General features: G+C 41.9%; 1 protein-coding gene across 3 annotated transcripts in view; it reads right to left on the minus strand.

Moving 5' to 3' along the window:
* Positions 1-341: 341 nt before the first annotated feature.
* The window catches only part of Exoc6b (exocyst complex component 6B), a 564,774-nt gene continuing 546,978 nt past the window's right edge, over positions 342-18,137 (minus strand). For 2 of the 3 annotated variants that reach the window (XM_042699684.1, XM_042699683.1), the window contains 2 exons: positions 16,274-16,386; positions 8,405-11,770 (listed from right to left, as the gene is read on the minus strand). In XM_042699684.1, coding sequence (XP_042555618.1) covers positions 11,644-11,770; positions 16,274-16,386 — 240 coding nt within the window. In that variant the 3' untranslated portion in view covers positions 8,405-11,643. Of the gene's footprint in view, positions 354-8,404; positions 11,771-16,273; positions 16,387-18,137 lie in introns of those variants that run through there. The other variant, XR_006150728.1, reaches the window with a different exon arrangement.

Below are 18,137 nucleotides of genomic sequence, written 5' to 3' on the forward strand. Positions count from 1 at the left end.
TGTACTTCACCCTTGCAGTACAGCAAGCCACCTTAACTGCAGATCCATTGCACCCAGTATTGGCCAAGGGTAGTAAAACACAATGATAAATAAACAAGAGAAATTTCAAAAGACAAAAAATTTTAAACTCTGGACCTGCATCACGCAGCTCAGTTGAGGTAGAGAGACTCTCAGTGAGTCCTGTAGTATAGGCAATTGTGTTTAAGTTGTTGTGTAATCTGCTATTTTTCTGCCATTAATTTTATGGTCATCTTCCTTCCTCTCCACCTCCCCCGCCAATAAGGTAAAAGTTAATGGACTTAATTTAAGTGATAAAGGAAAAAAAATGTTAGATTCATTGAAAGGTGGAATGTCTTTAGTGAAAACTGGCTAATGTTATGGGAAAAATAAATCAAGTAGTTTGTAGTACCAAACTATGCATTCTGAGCACTTGTGGTTTTTCTTTTAACAGTGGTCTCTTCGGAACCTCACACCCGTGCATCCCAAGGGTCTACTGCATCCTTTCTTAAAACACCAAACATTCTTTCAAAACACTAATCACAGCCAGGCTTCCCATAATCCCAGCATTCAGGAGGTAGAGGCAGGAAGATTGTCAGTTTGAGGTCAGACTGGACTAGCTACTGAGACCCTGCCTCAAAAACAAAACAAAACAAAACAAAATAGGTAGGTGAAAGACTGGGAAAAATATTTGCCATATATGAACAACAGATAATTAGCATTAATAGAATCAGTGGGTTGAGAATATTGTGACAAACCCTATCTCTTGACAACAATCATGACCGGAGCTTCTCTGCAGAGAGCACACACACTAAGTTCCTTTCTCTGCTCCATTCCCACTCCAAGTAGCCTCTCATTCTTGTAGCTCACTCAGCAATACTGAACTATGCATCAAAACTTCTTGTGTGATTGAGGATACAGTTAAGAACAAAACTTCCCACTCTTGTGGGGTTTAAAGGGAGCAGATAGGATGACCTCACTCTCTTTGTCTGTGATTGGGTTGCAGGTGGCCCTGTGATCCAGTTCTGGCCAAGAAGATGTAAGAGGAGGTAAGAGATAATTCTAGATTAAATTTAAATAATATTGAAAATATAATTTTAGAGAAATGAATATACAAACTTAAAGAAAGACGGATATCATGACTTCTAAAAGTAAGGTATTCAGCGCCTGCATTTCCCTGTCCTTTTGCATTTCCTTCTTCCTTCCATCTGGAATTGGGATCTGGAGAGGAAGCAGCTTTCCTTTGCCTAGGAAAAAACAACCATGGCCAAGAGGACAAAAAACTAATAAAAATATAATAGAAAAGAAAAGAAATGCTTGTGACTTGCCCTTGCTCAGTAGCTTTTATTTTGTATTGCTTATGCTTAAGCTTTCCGATTTTTTCTCATGTCAAAAACCAAAAGATCACCCCTGAAACTCAACAATGATAAATCCTTCTTTATTACTAACTGCAGTAGTAGTCCTCGCTTAACTACTTGTAGCTGAATACATGTCTAACTGCTGAAAATGTCAATAGGAAATTAGATGCAACAATTATAATGGCTAGTGAGGAATAGTGATTCCACCTAACTCAAATTGGCAAATGAGGATGCTGGTTCTCTCCATTCCAGCTTACTAGACTATCAGGAGTAGGCAGAAATGGCCACTCCCTCCTGTGTTGTTTGAGTATAAACTAGTACAGTCTTTTATAAAGTAGCATTGTCTATAAAAATATGAACTCTATATAGATACATATACAGTATATATAACATATTTATGTGTGTATATAAATGTATATATTATATATAAATGTATCTATATGTGTACATAACACGTATATATACATATATATATGCATGTTTATGTATGTGTACCTTGGAATTAAGAAAGAATTTTGAGTTTTCAGAGCCTCTTGGATTTCTGAATTACAGACAAGCATATGGATCTTCACTACCAAATTGCTGTTTAAAGTGGTTGAATTAATTTATCCTTTCCGTTGGGATTGTATTCCTCCACATCCTTATTCAGACCCAGTAATATTAAACTTGCAGATATTTGTCAATCTTATTCATGTGGACATTTCACTTGTTCAATGAAAACAAAGAGGAAATACACAACATGGAAGGAGAGACCTCACTTATCACAGTAACAAAAAGGAAAGAAAAGAAAAGAAACATCTACAATTGTACTAAATAGGAAATGGGGAAAATCCCAAGGCAGGAAATGTTAAATCTGCTAAGAAATCTAAATTTCTTCATGATTACATGGATGGGCTTTCTGTTACAAAGATGCTATTTATCTTTGTAAAATATTTATTAGCATACATTAGTAATAGAAAGAGGTAGTCATTGTGATATTTCCACACTTATAGACATGTACTCAAATCAAGCTCACTCCCTCTATCGCTATCCCTTACCAGCTTCAACATGCCATCTATCTGTAATTTATTTTATAAATTCAATGCAATGTTTATTCAAAATCCCAATAGAATTTTTTTCTGGTGCTGGGGCTGGGCCTGTGTGCCATCCCTGAGCTTCTTTTGCTCCAAGTCTAGTGCTTTACCATTTGAGCCACAGCTCCACTTCTGGCTCTTTTGGTACTTTATTGGCAATAAGAGTCTCACAGACAACACTGCCCAGGCTGACTTTGAACCTCAGATCTCAGCCTCTCAAGTAGCTAGGATTATAGAAGTGAGCTACCAGTGCCCAACTTCACAACAGAATTTTGAAAATGTAAAAAACGATGAGATTATTCTGGAAGAATACATATCCAGGAACATTCTGAAAGAAACACATATAATGTATGCTAAATGTATGACAATTTTTTTAATCTACCCAAAGTACAACCAGATATCAAAACAGGTTACAAGGATATCACAATTAAGATGTGGCAATGGCTCAGGAACAGAATGACAGTCCAGAAATAGACCTAAGAACCTGTGATTCAATAATGTTATGACTACTAAATCGATAAACAATATATTTAAAAGGAAGTGTCAGAAAAAGTACAAACCAATGCTCCTACAATGTTGGAAGTACATAAACATGTCATGAAATCTAATTATCATAAATAAAGAAGTCTGTGGGGCTGGGAATGTGGCTTAGTGGTGGAGTGCTTGCTTAGCATGCACAAAGCCCTGAATTCGATTCCTCAATACCATATAAACATAAAAAGCTGGAAGTGGTCCTATGGCTCAAATGGTAGAGTGCTAGCCTTGAGTACAAAGAAACTCAGGGACAGTGCCCAGGCCCTGAGCTCAAGATCCAGGACTGGCAAAAACAAGGGTGGGGGGAGAAAAAAGTGACAAACTGCTATTTTGTAAACAAAAACCAACATGACAAAACAAGAAGCAAACACCATGTCATGAATGTTTGTGGCTGCCTCTATTCTTTCTACCTTCATCCCCCATGCAGTTTAGGGAGGGTGCACACCTCCTTACTCATCAGTATCCTTTCTGCCCTTGCCTCAATGGTGGGTTTGGTAACCTTGGTCAAAGCAATAAACCCACACCATGATCCTGATCAAAGCACATATACTCCAATTTAGAGATGTCAATGCTGCGGGCTTATGGGATCCAATGTTTCTCTCCTAAGAGGGCCACTGGAAGTGAGGTTCTGCACAGTGTGCCAAGCAGCAGCTTTCTAGACTGGGATGGCCTTGTTACAACAGTCAGAGCTGAGAGAAAGAAAGAAAACAGGACTTTGACATGTTTCAGTCACTGAATCAAATTAATCCTGAATTACCTCTGGACCTTGAGTCAATAAATCTCCTTTTATGAGTTGGGTTTTTTGTTACCTGCAAAATAAAGTTCTAACTAACACAGACCATGTATGAACCCAGATAGAGCAGGAAAAATATTTTCAATGCAATCGACAAACAGTTAAAATACCTCATATGAAGTGCTGCAAATCAATATTGGAAATAGTCTAATGTTTTCTAAAAAGGTAGATATCTCGGTAGCCAGTTCATACTAGAAGAAATACAAATGACTAACTAAGACTATAAATAGATGCTTGAGCTCATTATAAAGAAAGACGACTTTAAAAACTCCATTAACATTTCTATTTACAGTTGTTAGCCAGTTATCCAATACATTCTTCTACAATATGTTCTCAGAAATATCTAAGCCAGTAAGCAAAGATACAGACAAATATCTTATAATATCATTTCTAATAGTAAAAAACAAAACATTCTAAATAGTCAATTAAGAATTGGCTAAGTAAATTCATGGTCCGTTCATGAAATGAAAATACTTTATATGATTCATAAAGGACAAAGAAATGATATATATTGCCAGTGAAAGAATATTTAAGATGCACGGAATGAAAAAACAAAACTGTAGTATAAGGTACTGATTATAATCTTTTGCTAGTCTATAAAGTAAAATAATCTGAAAGATTTATATCAGTATACTGTTAACAGTGGTTATGTGGGAAATGGGATTAGAGCTCAGTAGAGAAAGCCCCAACTCTGTCAGCTACTTCTGGACACAGTACACACACACACATACACACACACACACACACACACACACACACACACACGTATAAACACAGCTACTGCCACTAAGACCACACACCCTGTCCATCAGGAATTAAACTGTTATCTTTCTTTTTTCCTTTTACCTAAGACTGCTAGCTCCTTAGTGCCATAACTAGATTAGGGTAGCACATGTTTGTAGAGAATTCTAAAACCATAGCCAAAGTCAGTAAAAGTTGGTTTACCTATTACATACCATATGATATAAGCTTTTTTTTTGGTCATGGGGCCTGAACTCTGGACCTGGGCACTGTCCCTCAGTTCTTCAGCTCAAGGCTATCATTCTACCACTTGAGCCACAGTGCCACTTCCAGCTTTTTCTGCTTATGCAGTGCTGAGAAATCAAACCCAGGGTCTCATGCATGCAAGGCAAGCTCTCCACCACTGAGCCACCTTCCCAGACCCATATATGTTGTAATCTTAATAACACCAGTGAAGTCAGGCACTGGTGGCTCACACCTGTAATCCTCGCTACTCAGGAGGCTGAGATTTGAGAATCATGGTTTGAAGCCAACCCAGGCAGGAAAGACTGTGAGACTCCAGTAGTTAATCCATAATTTAAAAAATATAACCAGGATTGAAGCTGTGGCTCAAAGTGGTATAGTTATCTTTGTGTAAAAAAGCTCAGGGACATTGACCAGGCCTGATAACCAACAAATTAATAATAATAATAATACCAGTGATAGAATATCCATCTCACAGGGATTGCTGCTCTCAGCATCCCTTACCTTGCTATGAAACTGTCTCTACCTGGAGATTCATTTGGTCATGAGTGGCCAGGACACTTGCTTGGCCAGGTGCTACAGAGGATTCAGACAGGAGTGTGTTGCTCCTACCTTTGAAGAACTCATTATCTAAGCATCAGACAAGGTCACAGGTAGCGAGAAATTCCCAGGATCTCAGGCTCAACTTCCTGCTTGTTTGATCCACCTCCCTAGCTTCATTCTCTTTCTCTGTTGCCCTCATGTTGTCCTGCACCTGAAGCCTTACTACTTTTCCTCACCTTGGCTCCCTAAAAGAGAAGAAAAAAGAAGGCTCCTGATTTTTGAGAGTTAATCTTTCCCATGTCCATCCTTGCATCTTCCTCCAATGTCTAGTTCACATTTAACACTCACTTTGCTCCTGAGTCTCCTACCTCTTCTTTCCTAAAACCTTGGAAACATATCTAGGAAAAACATGTGGACTGGCCAGTCGGGACTAGAGGCCTGCGGAGCCTTTAGCTGGTGTAGCTGTAGCTATGGGCCCCTTTCCGGAAGAGGTTTCCTTAGCAGGCTCTCTGGGGAAGAAGTTCACTGGGGAGGGCAGTGCCTTGCTCCACCAGCTTTAAAAATATGCACCTCATGGAATAGAAAGAAAAAAAGAGCCATCCACCCAGCTTAACCTGAGCCTTGTAATAGAGAGGAGAGAGTGTGGGGAGAACAAGAGGAGAGCCAATTAATTACCCTTAGAAGCAAAGGTAAAAGTTGAAGATTGCGAGACCCATTTATAGGAGGGAATAGACCCATCATTGAGCCTAGAGAATGGGAGGATTGTTTCGGGCCAGAAAAGCGTCTCAATGTTCAGATTCCATTCCTTTTCTGGAGCTCTGGAGAGAGGAAGGTCATGGCTTGGGCCTGGAAGGTACACTTAGTAGTGGGTTCAGACTGGGAGGGGGCCGGTGTCTTGGATCCAATTCTGGGCCCACAAGCCTGCCCCCACCCTGAGGGAACAGGAGCTTCACCCCTGTCTGGAAGCTGCTGTGGGCTGGCAACGGAAGGAGTGCCCCTGGAGAGGCCCCCATTACCATCACAACGCTGATGTCAGACCCCACAAAGCAGCTGGGGCCCCAAATGCTGGGTAACCCTAACCCCAGCAGCGATTGAAACAGATAGAGGGGGAACTCTCCCACACAATGCCCTGGCCCTCACTTCTCTCCTCCTCCTCCTAGCACTTCCTCAAGAGCCTTTGTCTTCTGGTCCCTTGGGCTTAGAGGCTCTCTCATTCCCCACAGAATGCTGCCCATTAAACCCAAAATGAGGACTCTGGGGAAAGGGTCTGGCATTTTCTCCCTGTCTCCTCTTATCTCCCAGGCACTATTCCCCACCCTCACCTGCCAGGTAAGCAGATAAGAAACTCGGCTGTGAGAAAAGAGACCAGCTGATGACTGCTTCTCATCCTTTCCTGGGGTTGTGTTTCCCTTCTGAGCACACCACAGGAACTGCTAAACCACCCTGTCTGGTTATAAGACCTTGGAGTAGAAGTTGTGGCAGGCTGTGTTCAAAGGCTGGAAGCTGGTCTGTACTGACTCTCATTTGTCATCTCCCCAAAGAGCTAAGATAAAGATAAACTCCTCTGTATTTCAGGAGTGCAGAGTTCCTGCAAGGAGCAGTAGCTGTACTGGTCTTTTGGTATGACCTGGGTTTCCAGTGGGGTCTCCTAGAAAAGGTGGGTGACACAGTAATGGATTTTGAAAATCTACTTGAACCATAGGAGGCTGGAAAAGGAGGTATCTTTTCAGAACTTGTCTCTTCTTCATAGGGGGAGTTACATGTCAAAGAAGTATTTCAGTCAGTATTTTAGACACAGATCTTCTGTAGGCATTGATGAAAGCCAAAAATCTCCTTTCCAGAAAAAAAAAGGGTGAATGAAAGCCTGTGTGTACATATGCATAATATACATACCCACATTTTAAGGGTTTCTGTGCGCTGGTTAAGAATTTCTGAATTCTAGGAGGTATAAGCAGGCACTAAAGTGACAGCAAAGTAGGCTCCTTGGTGTGCTGAGGGGCAAGTTCTCCTCAGAGGACTGGCTTTACTCAGAGAGAGGAAGCTGGCAGTCTGACTGGGAAGGGTTGTCCCTGTTTTCTTATTCAGTGGTTTGAGGAGCACTGTCCTGACAATTCTGCACTGGCTTTGGGGTATGGAAGCCAGAAGGCAGGGCAGTTCTGGACACACCTGCCCAATATTCAGTGATGAGGTGTGTTTTAGAACTGGAGGGAAGAGCCCTCTAACAGTGCATGTGCTATGGTTTAGGACTGGCTAAGCATTTCAACTTTTCCTGACATTTTACATTTCTGTAAAGTAGGGACTGGCATTCTACTTTCACTGATGAGGATCCCAAGATTTAGGGAGTTAGCTAATTGTTCCAGGTCATCTAGCACTGTGGCAGCACTGCAGCGATGAAACCCTAGGTCACTCTGGCAGCAGACACCACTGCAGGAGTCAGGCTTGTTACTGAAGACATTCCTTTCAACCTGAGGGGCCAAGCAGGCTGGCCATTGCTACTAGGACATTTCTAACCATGGTTTCAGATGTGCAGTCTCACTATTCTCTCAGCACATCCCAGGCTTGAGCCAACCTTGCCTACTAAAGTTACCTGCATGGCAAATATACCCATAGCTTCATAAAATTTATTCAAGGCCTAGCTAATGAACACCCTGCTTTCTCTGTGCTGCCTTCCCTAATCTGGGATGTCTGCTGCTCTTGCACTGAGCTCTTAAACAGGCTAATCTCTCTGCCTGCTGTAGGCTGGCTTTACTCTAGATAATACTACATCATTCCATCTTCACTGGGAACCTTTCCACACAGGGCTGGCATTTAAAACACTTTGGACCCCATATTTCCCAGCCCAATACTATACAGATCAGACATTTCACAAGTTAGTCCTGTGATGATGATGGTGCCAGTGTCAATGATACAAACAGTAAAACCTAATCCTGTGGCTAGGGATATTTCTAAGGCCACAAGCATGGCTCCTTGTTCTGTGTGGCAGCAGGAATTACTAGGCTCTAGCCTGCTCTAGTCCTCAGTCCTGCTGAGTGGGGACAAAATGTCTGCCATCTACTGTCTGTCACCAACCACAGCTACACTGTGTAAAGGGATGAAAGAACAAAACACCCATGAGACAACACTGGCTTTTGAAACAGGTATGTAGGCTCTCTTGTTTAATAGCAGTTAAAGGAGGAAAATATACAAGAAGAACAAACATGCTCTTTCCACAGAGGAGCTATCCCTCACCATGCGGCCCATCTGTTGCAGTAGCTTTACTACTGAGTTTTTAGAGAAAAAGCTCCCTTTACAGTTAAAAATGGACTTTACTAAATCCTCCCCATAAATGTAACTTTGTGCAAAATAAAAGGCCATTTCTGACACAACAATGGAAAGTAATTACAAATGCAGGCAAAGAAAAGCAAAGGAGAAAAAGAAGAAAGCTGGGCAAGGAGGGAGGGAGGGAGAAGGAGGAGAGAAGAAAGAAAGAAGCAGTGGAAACAGAGAGAGAATCCCAGAGGGGAGGCTCAGGGAGGGGGCTTCTGAAGCCTGACCCAGGGCATGCACTCAGAGACATGTGCCAATACTCCCCCAGGTCTGGGACTTGCTGAGCAAGTATGTAGAGAATCTAGAACAATTTTGAGGATTGGGAGACTGTAAGGCCTATTATGCAATGAAATTCCTGGGGCACACTCCATGGAAGCTGTATACATCCCCTTTGCCTAAAGGGACTTTGCTCATTCTAATATTCAGGTTGTGTTTGTCTACATTTCAACAGCTTCACCTAGTCTTCTCAAGGAGATTTTCCTATGAATGCTAAAACTAAGCAGGCTGCCTCTATTATCACTGAAGTCCAGCGGGGTCTCAGAGTCCTCAGGAACATGGACCTTCTTTTCCCAGCAACTTGACCAAAGATTCATGATGATCAGAAGACATCCATATTCCCACCCCTTTACTAAGGTCCTCTAGGGCACTTCTAGGTATGTAGGCATTTGAGGCCAGATATGAGGAGTCTGAGGGGCATAGGCACAAGTCCTCTTAAGCTGTTAACTCGGCTATGGCCCTACAGATAAAACTAAAAATTTCCCACTTCATTGAGTCAAAAAACATTGACATACATGGACCCTATCTTTTTATCTTCCAGGACTCCCCAACAGTTATAACTCTAATACCACTCAGAAGCAGCATGTTGTGTTTTTTGTTTGTTTTGTTAGAATAGAGGCATACTGAGAGAGAAGAGCAGATACCCAAAAAAGCACAGTCATATGAGTCTTGCACTTGAATAAGCATTCTCTTTAGCAGGACTTTTGTGCAGAAGGTAGAGTAGCCTCTATTCCTCCACCCTATTCCCTTTTCCTAAACAGTATGGTTCTTTGAAGGTAGAGGTTGAAGAGCAATGCAGCAACAATACTTTGAAAAAGACAAGTTGATATTCTTTCCATTCTCTCCAGAGCATTGAAAGCTGAGGAGATTTGCTGCAAACTGAATACTAGTGAAGGAGGGGATCTTAGTTCTTTCTCAAGCAATAGGACTTCAAGTTAGTGTAATTATATCTTATCCTTTTCAAAAAAATTCACAGCTGGGAGATACCATCTTGTCTTGTTACCAAAATGGTATCAAGTTTTGAGTGGCACTGCTGTTCTGTGACCCTCATCCTAAAACTCTGGGCCAGAATGAATCTTGGCAAGATTCTACAGGAACACATTTGTTGTTGTATCGAGGAGGTTATACAACTGTGTGCACATTCTCTTCCCCAGTGGTTGTCAAATTGTGGTAGGATATGATGTGGACAGGAGTAGGAACAAAAAAGGAAGTTCTGCTTTCCCCAGAAGCAACTCAGTAGCCAAGAAAGGTAGTGAAGACTTCTGTGGATGAATCTCTCCTCCCAGTAATCCAAAGTGGAAATAATTGTGTGCTTGTCTCTGCTTGATGAAGCTCACTGATATTCTTCCCAGTTGCCTTGGTTACATCTTCCTGCAGTGTCTTAGTATATAGGTTCCTCAGACTGACCTCAAGGGAGAGTCCTTGCATGAAGTCTCAGGAGTCCATCTGCAACAATTATTATGGCCTCCAAGCTAAGCCTAGGCTCGAGAGTTTGGGGGATAGGATTATAGGCAACTGTTCTTAGACGAGGACAAAAGATGGCTTTGGGGCTCTCAGAAAAGGATGGAAGCCTTGAGCTTGAGCAGGAAGAGCTTCGTATCCAGCATATAACTCAGTAAACATTGGTTTGGCCAGAAGCAACGAGCTGTGAGCCATAGTTGGCCATCTCACTTCTTGGTGGTGGTGGATCCACCACTCCAGGTATCTAGTCTAGCCATGGCTGCCCCTACGGTGTAGAGCTAGTCATATTTCTGTTACAGATGGTGGGAAAAATGCTGTTTTGAAAACGTGAATGAACAATCCTAAGTAAGTCTCAGATTTTCTCAAAGTGTAGAGGGTTATTTTCAGGCATAAGAGACTCAATTGATTTCAGTGATGTTGCTGGAGGAGGCAAGTCTAACACTCTCTGTGAGAACTTATGGCAGTAACTGTTGACCTGTGAATCAAGTGCTCTCACCATGACAGAAGGGAATGAGATGAATGAGGAGGAGCCAGGGCTCTGATTCAAACTGGTTTTCGAGATCCAGACAAATGCTCTAGGCAGAGTGAAACTCAACACTCCCAGCATGAAAACAACTTGCAGTTCACCATGGAGTCCAAGTTTGATTGCTTCCTATTCAGCTATGTTGACCCAGAAAAATAAGCAGTAGAGGTCTTGTGTTAGATCTGGGTTAAAGAAACTGTCATCCTTAGGGGGCTGGAGTGAATCTGTCATCTTGCCATACGCCCTGCTTGTTTACCACCTAGTGAAAGTCAGAAGACAGAGGAGATGGACATGTAGAATTGTGTGGTCTTTAGTGTCATTAAACAGTAATCTTTCCCAGGTCCTTTGGTGCCAGGAAGGATCAGCTTCCTCATCTATATGGCGAATGGGACACCCAAGAGCCAGGATATATTTCATTATCTTTTTGCTTACTCACCTCACTTTCCCAGCCCAATTACCTTCTCAGTTTGTGTAACTCCTGGGCCCCAGATCTAAACTCTAGAGCCACAGATGGATGAAAAGTGGTTCACCACATTGAGACTGATGATGCCACCCTCCTAGGATAATACAGATAGTGTTGTAATCACTTCCCCTGAGTCCCTGCCTAGCAACATCTTGTGTATTTGCTTATTCTTATGCCTCTTTTACTGTAGGGAAAGGCTATGTGAATACTGTACAGGGGTTAATAAAAAAATAATATGCTCTCTTTTGAGGAAGAATGCACAAATGCAGGAGCAGCCTGGGCTGGATCCTAGACTGAGGAAGTGCAGGCCTCTGTGGGCCTGAGGCCAGCCTTCACGAGTGGTGGCTGCTGATGAGTCCTCGGAGCTGCCTGGCCACAGTGTCAATCAATTTCTGCTTGTCTCGTTCATTTTTCCGAAACTGGGCAAACACATTGTTCTTGCGGCTAGTATCCTTCATCCTAAACAGAGAAGAAAAAAAAAGAAGGAAAGATATTTGAGGCAATATTGGAAGGAGAACTTGCAAGAGGTAAGATGGAATGATGTCTCTTAACCTCTACCCAGAATGGAACAGTTCAGACTATTTCCACTGTCAGACCTGAACTTACCCACTAATTAGGGAATTGTCCCTCTGGCACCCACAGCCCTCCCAACTTCAGGTACCAACAATCAAGACCAGCTTTACAGAGGACCTAACCTACTTATTTCTCACACTTACCTTCGCTACTTAAACCCTTTTTGTTCCAGGTACGCACCTGTAACAGGACTCAGACATGCTGCAGTTCTGTTAAGTCAAGGGACTCTTACAGAAAGTCTATGGTCCAATCAAAATTACAGGAGTCTGTTGGGTCCTTAAAAATGGTATTGGAAGGTGAAGCAGAAAAAAATGCTCTTAAAAGAAGCAGTTCCATAACTGACAGCCAGTCTTTTTATTTTACTAGCTTACATTATACAAAGGAAGATGTCACAGTTACATTTCCACGTTTATAATAGGTTCCAATCACTTTCACCCCCACTATCACTATGTTGCCACCGTGTATTTCTTACCAGTCTAGCCAGTTACTTGACTAAAAAAAAATTGTGTGTGTGTGTGTGTGTGTGTGTGTGTTTTGTCTCAGGGTAAGGACTAATAGGCAGTAAAGACAGCAGCCTTGCTTTTGGCAAGGCCATCCTCTTACTTGATAAACCAGGGCTTTTAAATAAGAGAAGTCTTTGAATTCTCAAAAGTTGGCTGTATTCTCAAATCTTTGACCTTTGAATCATGGTAATGCTTCACAGATGATATATTTCTAGAGCAAAAATAATGGGCAGTTCTGGCCAATGGTGTTGTAAGATGGAAAGCCCTAACTGGGAGTATGGATTAAGAAAGTCAAGATTAGACTGAGATGGTCACTGAACTTCCAAATCTAACTAAGCCACTGTGACAGAATCCAGTAAACTGTTATTCCTATTATATGGCCCATAGGGGTGACACTGTCTAAAAAGAAATGCACTATTTGCCCGAGTTATGTAACTGTAACCCCTCTGTAATAATAAAAGCATTAAAAAAGAAAGCTCATAACCCCTTTGCATCTATGGCTCACTGCAAACCAGACTCTGCCAATGGCTATCTCCAGTGTTAGGAGAATTATGAAGAGTATGCAGACCAGTTTCTTTCAGATTAGGATAGACCAATCTTTTTTTTTTTTTTTGGTCCAGTTGTGGGGCCTGAACTCTGGGCCTGGGCACTGTCCCTCAGCATTTCAGTTCAAGGCTAGTGCTCTACCACTTGAGCCATAGCACCACTTCTGGCTTTTTTTTTCTGCTTATGTGGTGTTGAGGAATCGAACCCAGGGCCTCATGCATGCAAGGCAAGCGCTCTACTACTGAGCCACCTTCCCAGCCCTAGACCAATCTTTACTATCCTTCCTTAGGAGCTGGCCTACCTCTCTGACTTCACTACTTTCTGGACTATACAGACAGGCTAGAAGAGGGAAGGGAAGGAGCCTGGTACTGGAGTATAAAGTACTCCAAGGTATATTTCCAGAGGCCTCTGGCCAACCGTGGGTCTCTCCCTCTCTCCTTACTATGGGCAATCCTTTTGCATACTGGCAGATGTCCAGCTAAGCACAAGAACCGAGATCCCACTGGGCAATTATATCTGGTATGTATGGCATGTATATTTGTCTGTGAGCGCATGTGTGTGCACACACACCATCAACATATATTTATGTACACATATACACAAATATGGAATATATATATATATATATATATATATATATATATTCCATAAAGACATTCTATGTGGCAAGGAGGTGCTGATGAGAACCACAGCTGTATAACTATGGCTGACTGTAACAGCCAAAACTAACTGAGATTTTTCTCCCTGGTCTAAGCTCCAAATAATTTTTTTCAGGCTGGAATTACTCATCAAGCACACTCAGAGCCACCACCCACATGTGGAGGCTTGTACTTGGCTGGGAAGAAGGAAGAGAATTGACAGGGCTTGGTTGAAAAGACGCATAAGAGTCCTCACTGCATTTTGTTTCTTAGAGCTGTCTGTAGAACTGGCTTTATTTTTAGATCATCCCAGACAAGGATTCCCTTTCCTCTGCTGGGTATGCTATAAATCTAAACAACAAAACACAAAACAAACAGAAAGAGGAAATGAAGAGAAACATTTTCTGCATTCACAGGACATGTAGTTTAATGCCCTCTGCTATGGTTAACTTTATGACTCCTTGAAGCAGTCCAGGGACAGACAGCCAGAGCTGGCTTTCAGCTCCCACAGGGAGGCTCTGTACTATGTAGGAGAAGGCAAAGAAGAGGGCAATCTCTGAGTCCTAGAGGCTAGGAGTTCTTGGCCATTAAGAATTGGCCATTAAGAATTGGAATTAGACACTGTAAAAATAAACTAAAATGCCCTGAGGGCTGATGGTGGAAAGCTGGTCATACCCAGGAATGTTCTCAAACTAAACGTGAACTTCCTACCTCCTATCCCTTGTGCAAGCCCAGGATTCTGTTCTACTCTAGCTCTGGTACCTCTCAATGACACAGGGGCCTCCTTTTCATGCTGAATGTTTTCAACAGGTATTTGCGTCTTCCTATGTCTACTTTGCTAAGATGGCCCAACTTGAAAAGGAGAGATTGTCAAGCTCAAGTGATACAACTTATGTGAGGAAGCAGGAATGGGTCAGGTAAATCCCTACAAGGCTGGAAGATATGGATCTTAGTGCTATGGATGGGCTTTTTCCCTACTGTGTTGGGAATGAAACTGTTAAACCCTGCTAGGGCTAAACATATAGCTTTGTTATAGGCTGGTCGGGACAATTATTTTAGCCTAGTGTTGATATACAAGACATTGGTGAGCCAGAACTTTCCGGACCAAGAGATTCTCAGGAATGAAGAGGTAAAGGACTCCTGAGAGAAGTTATGGGCTGAGAGAATCTCAGAGGCCATTTGGACCATTTAGTTACCAACTCAAAGGTTAACATGAGAACTTTGTGATTAGGGCTTGGCTTTAGCAAGGAATCTTCCTGGAGTCGTAGACTGCAGATCCCAGAGCCATGGGCCTCACCACTACCAAGAAATTAGCACATTGATGAGGAGCTCTCTTCTTGTCAGGGTTGAATTTCAGGCCCCACACTAGAAAGCATTGAGTATGCCAGGAAGCTGAGTTGGAATAATCCTTTACCTGGTACTGATAGGGAAAAATGCCTACCACCACTACTCCCAGCCCCAAAGGAATTGGTGAGTCAAGGGTCACTCTAAGGAAGAGGCATCCAGCCAGTTGGCACAAGGCTGGTTTAGTAGATTAGTTTGTCAGGGTAAAGATGATGTACAGGATAGGGATTTTAGTGTAGTCATTAGTGTCAGTGAGGAAACTAGAAGGACTTGCCTCGAAGTGGTGGAAATGGCCCAAGTAAATAATATACTTACTCTCTAGATATCCTAGAAAGGAAAGTTATTGGGAGAGAGAACCATGGGAAAGAACGTTAAAATAGAAGCAACAGTCTTTGCTATGATGTCTACATCTTAGCTTCAATTACATTTTCCTGTGTCCTGTTTACCCTCCATAGCTTATCCTTCATCTCTATCTTCTCTCCCTTGATCATAGTGCATAGTAAGAAGGACTCCTGACCCTTCGAGAAAGAGAAAGTCTTCCTTTGGATCCCATACACTCTGGGTCTTGCTTCCTAGGATTTGAGACATGCTTGACTAGCCATACATGTAGACTTTTTTTTTTCTACTGACTTTTAGACTAGTCTTTCCAATTGCAAGAGAAAGCTATCCTTTTATATATTGATCTCTGACTTTCTAGCTCTCAGCTAGATTAGCAAATGCTAGAGCCAGGCTACAATATATAGCAGATTCTAGCTTCTAGGCAATATATTGGTTAGCACTCAGATGCTCTAGAGGTGGGTAACCTAATTCCAGAAAAGCTGTGCAAAGCAACCTTTGCTGTCCAGTGACAGCTTTTAGGCAAAAATCAGACACCCTAACATAGCATTTTTGGGACAGTCAGTATAACAAAGCTCATTCTGGCAGAGTTTGGGCAGATGGAAGTATCAATAACTCTCAGGAATCCTCTGCTGGGATTCAGTGAGACTACTTCTCTGTGGTACAGCTTTATCTACCAACATATCATAAACTAGTGGAGCCAGCCTATTCAGCTTACTAAGCTAGCTTGATCTCAACTGGACTATCTTCTTTTCTTTTGTCTTCTTTAGCTACTTCATTAGACTAACAGGTAATGTTCAGTTCTGACCTGTACTTGACCTAGCTTGTTGGAGCACAAGAAACAAGAAGAGGAAATGTTGCCTGTTAAGTGCAATGACTAGAATGGCTGATAGGATCTATGGTAACTTCAAGAACAAGGATGCATCTCAAGGCATCAGAAACAGAAAATTTTTCTTCTTATACCCTCTGCTCCACCCCCAACTCCCCAGCTCCCAACACCAACCAATGGACTAGGTACTCACTTCTCAAGCAGGGTCAGAGCTGTTACTGGATTTACACGGAGGTACTTGCAGTTGGGCTGCCCATAGTCAGCAAGGTAGGTTGACCAATCCCATTGAATGAAAAGATCCAAAAGCTGTAAAATAGCCAAATCCCCATATCAGAGATTAGTCAAAGCGAGGTAAAACCAGGATACTAGTGATCCCAACATTCCTTTTTATCAAATAGATAATCTATCTGGAAAGTAGAAGTAAAGATGATATAAGGAGAAAAATGGCTATCAATGGACTAGAATGTGGCTTAGTGGTAGAGTGCTTGCCTAGCATACATGAAGCCCTAGGTTCGATTCCTCAGTACCACATAAACATAAAAAGCTGGAAGTGGTGCTGTGGCTTTAGTGGTAGAGTGCTAGCCTTGAGCAAAAGAAGCTCAGGGACAGTGCCCAGGCTCTGAATTCAAGCCCTAGGACTAGCAAAAAAATAAAAAGAATGGCTATCGAATATGGTGCAACTAACAAAACAAATTGGTAGTAAACAATAAGCTCTGTCATAAGCACAGTGCCATTGCTAGGACTACATGTCAGACATGAGCTCTCAGAGAAAAACTGTAAAAAAACAAAACTGGATTGATCCCAAGGGCAGAACTCTCATACTCATCACTCATTATTAATTTCACAAATGCTTGTCAAATGCCTTCCCTATGCCAAGCCCCACTCTAGGAGATCAGGTTTCAACAATGAGCAAATAAAGGTGTTTATATAGTCCAGTGCTGCAGTAAAATTTTCAACATCAGCTAATTTAATACTAACAATTGTTCATGTTCCCATATTGTTGGTCAACCCAATATCCTTTATAGTCTTTTTGTTGTTACTCCATCACAAGATGCAGTTTAGGATCAGGTAATACATTTAGTTGTCAGGTTTCCACTTTCCTTCAACAGGAAATATTTCTGCAGCCTTTTTTCTTCCTTCCTTCCTTCCTTCCTTCCTTCCTTCCTTCCTTCCTCCCTCCCTCCCTCCCTTCCTTCCTCCCTTCTTTCTTTTTCTGTCCGTTGTGGTGCCTGAACTCTGGGCCTAGGTACTACCCCTCAGCTCTTCAGCTCAAGGCTAGCGCTCTACCACTTGAGCCACAGCACCATTTCCAGCATTTTCTGTTTATGTGGTGCTGATGAATTGAACCCAGGGCCTCATGCATGCGAGGCAAGCAATCTACCACTGAGCCACCTTCCCAACCCCTCTTTTTCTTTTTAAAAAAATGATATTGACATACTAAATTACAGCTCATGGGAGATGGGAAGGGATGGGAAGGGGAAACAAAGGAGGAGGCAACAATGCTTGATAAGAAATATCACCATTATCTTGCCCATGTAATAGTAATTCCTCTGTACGGTATTTTCACAATTAAAAAAATTTGAAGGACAAAAAAATTACAGCTCATTATTATTTATTCATTTTATTATGTTTATTATCATGTTTATTATAGCTGTACAAAGTGGTTTCAATTAAACATGTCCATTTATGTATACTACTTGGTCATTGTCACCCCTTCTATCATTCTCCCTGCATCTATCCCAACCCCATTTATCTCAAGTTTCATTTCCCCCTATGTACTCTTGAATATTATACCTGTATTCACCATTCCTCTCTCCATTCACCTGCATACCGCCCCTTAGTCCCTGTCCTCCAAGGATAAGACATATTTCAACTCCCTGGTATTCACTTTGTTAAACTGTCTGTTAATTGTCTCTAACCCCGACTTATTTCACACAATATGATTTTTTTCTAGGTCATCCATTTCCCCACAAATGACATATTATTGTTCCTAATGAACACAATTTAATTAAATATAACCCTCCCCCCACTCACACACACACACACATTTACTTGAT

This window comes from Dipodomys spectabilis, unplaced genomic scaffold (assembly GCF_019054845.1).
Source record: "Dipodomys spectabilis isolate Male_0828 unplaced genomic scaffold, ASM1905484v1 ptg000262l, whole genome shotgun sequence".
In the NCBI taxonomy this organism is placed as follows: Eukaryota; Metazoa; Chordata; class Mammalia; order Rodentia; family Heteromyidae; genus Dipodomys; species Dipodomys spectabilis.